This window comes from Pinus tabuliformis, chromosome 6, assembly GCF_031772625.1.
Source record: "Pinus tabuliformis cultivar Carrire ecotype Pingquan chromosome 6, CPIR1, whole genome shotgun sequence".
Classification (NCBI taxonomy): Eukaryota; Viridiplantae; Streptophyta; class Pinopsida; order Pinales; family Pinaceae; genus Pinus; species Pinus tabuliformis.
The window spans coordinates 1,570,029,964-1,570,041,274 of record NC_142292.1 but is presented as its reverse complement, the minus strand read 5'-3'; the positions used below and the strand labels follow the sequence as shown (position 1 = coordinate 1,570,041,274).

The following is an 11,311-nucleotide window of genomic DNA, read 5'->3' as shown; positions in this document are numbered from 1 at the left end:
TGAAGTCCTTTTGTATAGACTTCTTGATGACTCCCTTTACTACTAGGTTTACCTTAAAAATACTCATACGGATAGATACCTTCATCCCCTTTCCCATTATCACCCTACCCAAAAAGTTATCATCCTTAAGACCCTTGTGACTCATGCCATTCACATTTTTGATCCCCAACACTTTAACTATGAATGTATCCACTGACCAAAGCCGTCCAAACCAATGGTTACTCCTCTTCCCAATTTAAAAAACCCTTTCACCTGGCTCTCCACCCTAAACCCAAAACTAAATCTAATCCTCATGCCTCCCCCCCACCTTAACCAAAATTACCCTCCCTTACATTCATTGTGTTACTGACCATCTTTCCAAGATCGTGTGGAAAAAGAACATTCAAACCTCCTTCAAATCCCATATCACCCTAAGAAAGCTCTTTAGATCTAATAAAGATAAATCTAACCACCTTCTTGGCCCTAGAGTATATGAAATCCCTTGCTCCTACGGAAAATCCTACAAAGGCCAAATGGGAAGATCCTTCAATGCCCAATTCAAAGAGCACATGGATGATAATATTCATAATTGTATCTCAATCATCCATTGTTGAAAACTCCCACAATACCAAGCACCTTATCTGCTTTGGCAAGGCTAAAATTCTTGCATTTATTATTTTCTATACTACACATATTATCAAAGAATCCTTCAAAATTGAGAAGAACCATAACAATTTTAACTAGGAAGATGGGTTTAAACTTAGCCAATCCTAGCATCCCACTATATACTATTTCTCTCTCACACACAAACCCTTCTCCATCCTTCCTTCCTTTTCTTTTTCTTTTTTTCTCCTTTTTTTCTTCCTTCTCTCTCTTCACCTTGTTTCCTTTCAATTTTTCTTTTATTTTTCTTTGTCCAACCTAAATAATTATTGGTTTTATAATACCTTTAATTAAAATAATATTATATTAAAATATATATTTTTTTGTCGATCAAAACATTCAATTTATATTACCAGGTTGAAAACAAGTACATACATAGTTTCTACAACTCATCCTGCCTCATTCCAACCGGATTTGTTGTCAAGGAGAGCTGGAATATATAGCATTAGATTTAACAATTTACATCTTATTTCTGAAGGGCATCGAAGCCATACTAATAAAAAATAGATAAAATAAGTAAACAACTTATCAAAGACATTTCAAGGTGGCAGATGTGGATGATGCCCATTAAACGCAACAAGTTGGTCTTGTTGTTGATGCATATGGAAGTCCATGTGTTCCAACCAAGCCTCTATCACTTGCAAATGTTCATTTGATCTTCGTTGGCTTCGACGAACATTCTCCAGTTGTTCCATAATTTCAGATTGAGAAAACTAAAAGTCATTCCAGTGTGCCACCATTTCATTGCGATCTTCGTACCTATGATCCCATAGGATATCCAAGTTGGCTTGGATTCCTTGCAATTGAGCAGTTATTCATTCCATAGAGGGAGCCTGCACTACATGGCCATGAGAAGTAGCATGGTTTTGCGCTATCTCCTCTTCTCTATCTAGATTGTCTAAGCACTCCTCGCTGGATGAAGAGGCTCTACCCCCACCAGTAATGAGATGAGCATGATGCCCTCCCCCTCTGCGCGGTCGCCCCCTCTGTAATGGCATCTCTAAACACAAGGAGAAGTCCTCTACCAAATCACGCCTCCACACCAGCCAACCACCACAATATGCCAACACCCTAATTTCCCTACACAACACACCACAACAAGAGGGATGCAAATTACCAGTACCACCACCTGAGGGCTAGACTCCCCAAATCTATAGGATAAAACTCACACCAAGAGTGGACCCAGGTTCCCAACAAGCTCCTTCCAAATGCCATGGACCTGCACTGAAGACCTCCCCGACCTCCAGGAATCAACCCAACAGATGGATAGAACTTTAGGAGCCACCAAGGTATACTCATGACTATGACCCAGAACTCGGCCAAGTAAGCGTCTTCTAAGAACAAGAGTCTCAGACATAGATAAGGGACTTAATTTCCCCTAACTTTGATAGAGTAGAACCATAACACATTTCACAGGGGTTTTGGGACCTTGCCTAAGGGCAACAACCACCCTAATCCAGGAACCCACTACCACAACAACACAAATTTCCATCGAGAAGCCAACAAGGAACCAACTATACATCTTAAGCTCTTAAGCAACCGCCACACCGCAAATACCAGAAAGAGAATCAAACACAAGCATAAATAACCAACTGAGGGAGATACACCTTACCCACACTGACAAACCAAGGTGATGCTTCCAATTTTGTAAGAAAGGTACCAGTTGAGGGGAGAACAGCTGCGCAAAAGAAAGTTGAACACCTACTAAAGCATAAACCTCATATTATTCCTCTCTCGGGTCCTAAACGAAAATATGCACACCATACTAGTCAAAGGGTTAATGTTGAAGGACTGGCTCCTTGCCTCCCTAGTCGTTCAACTCTCATCGTTAGGTTGAGCTACAACTACAACCACCCCCTAAATGCACAGTTCTTCTTCTCATCGCCCACCACAATCGAGCACAATCAAACTTGAGCCAAAACATAATAGGCATTATAGCATTCTCCACAACCATCCTACCTCGGGCTAAGAGCCCACCACCTTCCAGCATGACTAAATGCATGGCAACCATATAATTAAAGGTTGAGATCCCAAAGCCTTCTCATTCACAATATCACCACTCCATAAATATATATATAATTATAATTACTGCAACAATTTTTATCATTATAAATATTAATATTATTAATAACATTATACTTTTATTATTAATAATATTTAATTATAATAAGAGTTACTTGTATCAATATAAAAAAAAAAATTGTGACTATTTTAAATAATAACGTTATTTAGTAATATAAATGTTAATAGAATAATAATAACAAGAGTAGAAGATGATGATATTACAATAATATTTAGTTGTCATTTATTATAACAAATTTTTAATAATAGTGGTGGTAATTATATTATTATTATATTTTAATGATTTATTGTTAATTTAAATGATTATAATAATAATTATTTTTGTTATTTTTATCTTATTAATCAAACTAATTATTATTTATTTTTTTAATATTAATAATTTAGAGGTTAGTTTTGAATATAATACTGATATCATAATTTTAATAATATTATTAAATTAAAATTTATTATTATTATTATTATTAATTTTTTTGTTTTTTTATTTTTTTTTAATTAAATTTTCTATTTTATTAATTTATCTTTATGTATATTTCTTAGCATTCTACATATTGATTGATTGTCTAGATGTCTCCTACTTCTCACATATGTTTTTAACTTCTTGTCCTTAATGATAGTAAAGAGTTCATCCAAAACATGAAACCTCATACTTTTTACCTCTTCATCACATAATTCTTTCTAGAAATCACTTCTATAATACTTTATATGTAGTTTAAAAATAATATGTAAAAATAATGTTATAGATAATTCATTTTATTTTCAATTGACATGTGATATTTAAAACAAAAATATATTAATAACTATAAAAAAATTTGTGTGTCCTTTATAAATAAAATATTCAATGCATATATTAAATAACATAATTTTATATAATAAAAATATGATTAAAATTAGAAAATTTCTAAATACTAATAATAAATGTATGTGTGTGAACCTATAACATTTTGAAAAATATTAATAACAATATAATTACATATGTAGAGATAGAAAATATCCTATAAATATATGTTTTCTACTTTGTTGCATACTTCCAGGAGATAAGTCCCTGGTCTCTCAAGGCACATTCCCACTCTGTATCTTATGTTGACTTGGAGGATTCATTCCCTATAGGCTATTTCGACCAAGCCTCTTAGAGGACAGTGTGGGTGCTTAAGATAATTCTTTCCCAAGCATATCACTTCTTTTGGTATGGTGGTATTGGTTCGACCTAGCCTCTTAGAGGATAGTGTGGGTGATTAGGATAATTCTTTCCCAAGCATATCACTTTTTTTGGTATAGTGGTATTGGTTCTAACTGCAAGGCTGAAATGGTGGTCCTTTGGGGAGTGATGCATTGTGTCCTTTGGCTTGCCATTGACAATGTCTTGATCGTTGGTGATGCAAACTCTATCCTTTCTTTATGCAAGTGGATGGAGAATATCAAGTCTTCACTGCCCTTTTTCTCAGACATCTCCTTCCAACATGTTTATAGAGAGCAAAATTACGAAGTTAATGCATTATCCAAGTGCCACATATCTCTCTTTATGGCGCTGATGTATTTTGAGCACCTGGAAAATGGTTTTGTTAGTGGAGAAGGTTCTTTTGAGATCTACACATTCTCGATCCCTCTTTGCTTTGTTTTTGTCTAGTCTCTATGGTCAGTTTCCTCTCAGGATTTTCTTTTGGACATTATATCTCTATGAGTAGGCTCTCTAAAATGTACCTTTCAAGACTGTGTTTCCTCGCATATTGCTCTTGTTTTGTCTTGGCTCCGGGGCGTCAACTATTGGCCCTATTGCTATGGCCAAGTTTTTAGACAAGCTTCAGTTTGTTGTTTTCAGGCCTACGATTTATGGCTTTCTAAGTTAAAGTTTTATGATAATGTAAATACTTCAGTTTGTTGTTTTCAGGCCTATGATTTATGGCTTTCTAAGTTAAAGTTTTATGATAATGTAAATACTTTTTTATTAATGAAAGTCGTTTTGTTTTTCCTCCAAAAAAAATATATGTTTTCTACTTCTAAATATCCCGAGATATGTATCAACATTTTAATGTAAGAATGTAAATCATAAATAAAATATTTCAGTATCTACTATTAGTGTATTGCTCAAAGCCAACATAAATCCATTTTAACATCAAATATACTACCTAAACATTTTTAAATATACAAACATTTTCTTTAATTTTACACAAAAATATTTACAAAATTTAATTATCTAAAAATTTAATAAATCTAAATTTTAAATAAATCTACACTAATTTTAACTTTTTCATATTTCACCATAAAAATAAATTTTCCTTTTTTTTTTCTGAGAACTAACTACACACTAGAAAATTTCTTCACCCTCTATTAAGATAATTTCTATCTTTGATATGTCAAGTAACTATAAAAGACTGTTCAAATCTCTTGTATTAAGATAGTTTCTATCTTTGATATGTCAAGTAACTATAAAAGACTGTTCAAATCTCTTGTATTAAGATAGTTTCTATCTTTGATATGTCAAGTAACAATAAAAGACTGTTCAAATCTCTTGTATTGCATCAGGTTATGCAAAACATTGTTCTTAAATATTTAACTTATATTATTGTTTATAAATTTGACCTTTCAAAAGTATTAAGAAATACGACTTCGGACATGACATCCCAAAGAATTCACATGAGTCGCCACGGAATTGTTGCGTGCCCTTTTGTTCAGAGAGTCTGGTAAAATATCAAGACTGTCGGGTGCTTTCAATAACTCAATATAATCTATATTGATATCGAGAAGAATTTTATTTTAGAATGTGATTTATTCAAAAACATCAAGAAAATTATGAGAACAGATTAACATCAATTTTTTGATATTATTTTTTAACTAAAAAATTGTTAAAAAATTAAACCAATTCATTATCAATTTGAATAGGAAAAAAATTAAATTTCACAAAACTAAAAACAAAAAATTAATAATCTCATAAACTATTTTTAATAAATAAAATAACATTGAATTTATCTACTAACCAAACAAAGGCAATCCATATTCTGGGCAGCAGAAGACGACTAAATTTATATTCTTAATAAAATAAAAATAAATATCATTTCATATACATTAAATTTTAGCGTGTGGAAGTTGAATTACAATCAATATTTGAGATTCAAACCGAGAAAAGTATGAACCACCCTCGCAGTCAATGCCACTTTTACTGTTCCAAGTCGTTTGGTTATTTCATTGAGAAAGTGTTCTCCTTTTCACAATCATGGCGGTCTATTCGTCGCCTGCAAGCCCTTGACTGCAGCCGGCTTCTTTCAGTTCGTGACCGCCGAAGAACTTCAGCCACACGCATTACATGAATTGAAGTCAAATTTTCCCGTAGTTGAATTGAAGTCAATTAATGGAGCAAACCATACAATGCGCGGCTAACGTTTAATGTTGCATTATAGATTTGTGGAATTTTATATATAAAAAAGGGGCAAGTGAAAATAAAATTTTACGAATAAATAGTTATTTCGTTATTTATTATTAACAAATTCATGAGAAAACATAAATTGGAGAAATTAATGGAAATTAAAATATAAAAAATTATAAGAAATATGTAATTCAAATTCTTAAATTCATTGCAGAATACTCTTTTATTTATATTCATGAATTTTGATGTGCTCGGAAGTATTTAGGTTAATAAACAAAAAAAATATAATAATTATATAATATTAAATCACAAATAAATATATTTTAATTTCATATCATCTTTATTCCAGACAAATAATGAAAATATAATTTTTTTAAAGTTATATGATGATATATATAATTTTTTAGCTACTTAATATATAATTGGCAAATTATATGTAAAAATAATGATAGGTATTATATTATATAAATATAATTTTTTGACTATTTAATATAGTTTACAAATGGTATATAAAAATAATGAATAAGTATGATAGCATATGTATTTCTTTCATTTTCAATTTGCATATAATATTACTAACAAAAATATTATAATAATAATAAAACTGTATGTAATCTATAAATAAAATGTTTTAATATCTATATTAAATAATATAATATTATATCAATTTTATATTGAGGAAAATAAAATAATTTAAATTAATTTTTTTTAAATATTAATAATGAAAATAATTTAATGTGTCTATATATATATATGGGCATGTAACATTTAAAAAAATATTAATAGCAAATATAATTAGAGAGAGAGGAATTCACAAGAGGAAATATCCTATAGATATATGTTTTTTATTTCTAAATATGAAGAGGTATGTATCAATGTTTTAATGTGGAGAGCCTAAATCATAAATAAAATATTTCAATGCTAACTATGTATATATATTATAGAAAACAAGTGAAAAAAAAAAAAAAAACTCTTATAATTAACATATTTTATTAGTGTGTTGCTCAAAAACAACATAAATTCTCTTAAGATCAGATTTGTCAAAAACATAAAAGAATCAAATTTATAAAGATGCAAACATTTCATCTACTTTTATATTAAAAAAATTATTTGTAAAATTATTTAAACTATGAATCTATATTGGTTTTAAAAATAAATATCTACTTTTTCTGGCTTTTTATATACGTAATCCAATTTTAAAAAGTAAAAATAAACTAATAACCCTATATTTTTTGATACATAAAGTAACTATAAAAGGCGGGTCAAATCTTTTGTATCAGTTTATACTAGACATCTTTCTTAAATATTTAATTTATATTGTTATGGACAATTTTAACCTTTTAAAATAAATAAATGTTAAATAACTATAAAATATATTAAAATGTTATTAAATATTTAATTTTATATTATTATAAATCATCTTACTATTATAAAGATATTTCTCATAATTAATAAAGAATGAAACTTAGAAGAGTTAACCACCATTTTACTGAACCACTTTAATATTTATTTTTAAAAAACAAACTTACTTAAAAAAGAAAAAAGAGGACATGAACCATATTAAGAAATTCGACTTCCGACATGACATCCCAACGAATGCACATAAAGCGCCATGGAATTATCGCGTTCAAAGATTCTGGTAAAATATCTTATCAAGACTATTTTTGGGTGCCATCAATATCAAGATATGAAGTCAATCAATAAATCGAATCACAATTTATATAGTATTTTACGATTTAATAAACTTGGTGTTGATGCGTCACAAGTTTTACCGTGTGAAAGTTGAATTACATGCAATATTTCAGTCTCAGCCAGAAAAGTATAACTTTTACTGTTCCAAGTCGTTTGGTTAGTACGCCCGAGGAGGGAGAAAACGCCAATTTGATTATGGAAGAGTCTCCCTTTTCACAGTCATGGCGGTCCATTCTTGGCCTACAAGCCCTTGACTGCCAAGAACTTCAGCAACACGCAATGCATGAATTAAAGTCAATGAATGAAGCAAACCAGGACCATACAATGCGTGTCTCACCTTTAATGTTAAACTAAAGATTAACCGAAAAGTTTCGCAATGACTACGTTGGGCGATTATAAATATGCAATGCTTTGTTCATAATTATGTATGGAGATAATAGTTAAAAAAATCTGTGCCCACAATTTCTGGTTCATAATTATGTATGGAGATAATAGTTACAAAAAGCTGTGCCCACAATTTCTGGTTACCTTCCTAACAGGGTTTCCTGTTGTGTTTGTAACTTCGTAATATTCAATATTAAGTCTCAGCCGTCCTGTTTTTGGAGTTTGTTTTTTCGATATATTAACAAGTTGATTTCATGAATTGCAATCATATCATGGGTGATCCTGGTTTCGTATCTGGATTTATTGGTGCAGGCATAGACTTGACTATCCACCAAATTCTTCAACACATTAACATTGCCCTCCGTTGCAGGAAAGAATTGTCAAATCTGAAAGATCTTATAAGGAGAATTGAGCCGATTATGAAGGAGATCCAGCACCACCGGCTGGATTTGAATACGAAAAAATTCCCCAATAAGTTGGGAACTTCAGCTGTTAATGTATGGCTCAAGAAATTGGATACGCTTCTCCGAGAAGCATCAGCAATGTCGCATCAATGCGCACGCACAATACCCAGGTACGATGTGATTTCTCGTTATAAAATGAGTAGAAGGATTACTCGTTTGATTTCAGATATCACACGTCATCTCCAATTGGTTCCTCTGATTAGCTTGGCCCAAACTCAGGAGTTCCAACTGAGATTTGCAGGAATCGAAGAGCAGTGTACTTCTTCGGCTTTGGTCACTGCTTCTTTAACCACAACCCAACCTGATGCTTCAAGGGGTTTCTTCATCAATGAGCCTCTCATAGTGGGGCAAAACAATGCTTTTATGACACTAGAGAAGTTAGTGATCGAGGCAGAGGCCTACTCTCCGTTTTCGCGCATTGGCGTGCTCGGCAAAGGTGGTTCCGGCAAAACTCTCCTCCTCAAGACTGTGTTCAATAGCAAGAAGGTGAGGGATTTCTTTTGCGATGGATTATTGCTTTGGCTCACTGTTACTCAGTCTCCATCTTTTACAAGTCTCAGGAATCAACTCTTTTCACAAATAGCAGCTTCAGATGAAAAAAATATGAATCAAGAGGCCTTAAAAATATGGTTATATGAGAGTATGCAGGGCAAAAGGTTTATCTTGTTCCTAGATGATGTGTGGGAGGAGGGCTCCAAATTGCTAGAGGAATTGGGTCTACTTCGGCTAACAGAGCACTCCAATTCCAAAGTTGTTGTGAGCTCAAGAAATCACAGAGTACTAAGAGAGATGGGAGTTACTGCAGATTCTTCCACATTGATAACAATGGCAGATTTGATGGAACATGATAGTTGGAAGTTATTTACTTATCATGTTTTTCCATACCATAATGGAAATCTGCCAACAAACATCGAGGAAGGAAGAGCGAAGGTTGTGTGTGCAAAGTGTGGAGGGCTTCCCCTGGCAATCAAAGCAGTGGGGAGGGCAATGGCAGGCATTATTGATGCACAAGAGTGGGACTTGGCAGTCCAGAGGCTGTCAAACCCCAACAACAAAAACCATCAAGCTATCTACGATTGCCTAAGGTTGAGTTATGATGCGCTAGGCAATTACAATGTCAATCTGCAATTATGCTTTCTTTACTTAGCTGCTGCCTTTCCAGAAGACCAAATCATTTATGCAGAGGGCCTGACTTGGTTGTGGATCGGAGAAGGGTTTCTGCAAGATGAAGCTGATCACGACCCATTCGAGATCGGGAAAATATATGTCAATATTTTAGCCGATCGTTGCTTGATTGAACCCACTGTGAGGGATATTGATGGGCGAGTACTGTATTTCAGGATGCACGACATTATGCGTGGGTTGGCCATACAAATTGCTGAACAGGAAGAAAGCTTCCACTGTGGCGTAGGCAAGCGTTTGACAAGGCTGGATGAAAATGAATGTTTAGGACGCACTCGCATTTTGTTGAATCGCAACCAGTTGGCTTTGCTTCCCAACTCATTCAGAGCTCCAGGAATCTACACGTTGCTGTTGAATGGAAACAGAGATCTGAGAGAAATTCCAACAAGGATGATTCACAGTATGATCTCTCTCAAGGTTCTGGATTTGAGTGCGACATCCATCCAATCATTGCCAGAGAGTGTGGGGTGTTTGAAACAACTTGTCTGCTTAAGATTAGTGGGTGTGCCGATCAAAAAGTTACCTGCAGCAATTACAAATCTTGCAACTCTCCAAGTTCTGGATCTTTTTCAGTCTGCAATTACGGAATTACCATCTGGCATTCACAGGTTGAGATCCCTAACTTATTTAAGCCTTGCCAAATGTAAGGATTTGCAATGTCTACCATGCAGCATCTCAGGGCTCACTTCTTTGCAATACCTTTATATTACCAGTATTGTATGGACGAAACCTGAACGCCACAAGGGTCAAAAGCAGGCTTGCATTCATGATCTGGGGAATTTAACAGGCCTACGAAAGTTACGCCTAGGAAACAATGGAGAAACAATTAGCGAGGGGACATTTGGGAGGATGACTCAAATGGAAATACTGGAATTGAATCTCACAATGGTGGCAGGTTTACCTAAAGACATTGTTAACATGTCAAGGTTGAAAATATTTTTCTTGCAGAGCTCTAACATAGTCAAAATGGAAAGCAAGTTTTGCCAACTTCAAAATTTAAACCATCTTAAATTATGGTATTGTGATCAGTTGGAAGAGCTCTCATATTTGCATAATCTCAAAAATCTAAAAAAGCTAGATGTTATAAAGTGCCCTAGGTTAAAGAGGTTTTCTAAAGAATTTGGTGAGAAGGGGGCATTTCCTAGGTTGGAAGCATTTTCATTGGTTGAATTAGATGAATTAGAGGAATTGCCAGCAATAGAAGAATCTGTAATGCCTATGCTAAAAATATTCACCATGATGTTGTGTGAAGCTATAAAATTGTTGCCAGAAAAATATTTTAGTCTTAGAAGGCTTAAAAAAATAAGAGTGTATGGTTGCTCAATGGTATTAGGGAATCTTGAAAAAGTAAAAGAGGAAGACAGAAATATGGAGTTGGTAACTATGTCTACAATCACTACAAAGGAGCTTGTAAAAAGATATTGGCAAGTAAATAACTCTAGATATGGTGAATTTTGGTGGAGTGAATTTTATATATTCCTCCAAGATATTTATAGATATGGGTTAT

At 33.1% G+C, this 11,311-nt stretch overlaps 1 protein-coding gene across 1 annotated transcript; it reads left to right on the top strand.

The window, feature by feature from the left end:
• The first annotated feature begins 8,430 nt into the window (after positions 1-8,430).
• On the top strand, positions 8,431-10,859 carry LOC149264778 (putative disease resistance protein At4g27220). Its single transcript, XM_089400823.1, has 2 exons — positions 8,431-10,699; positions 10,834-10,859. The coding sequence occupies exons 1-2, from the start codon at positions 8,431-8,433 to the stop codon at positions 10,857-10,859; spliced, it is 2,295 nt and encodes a 764-aa protein (XP_089256949.1).
• The last annotated feature ends 452 nt before the right edge of the window (positions 10,860-11,311 follow it).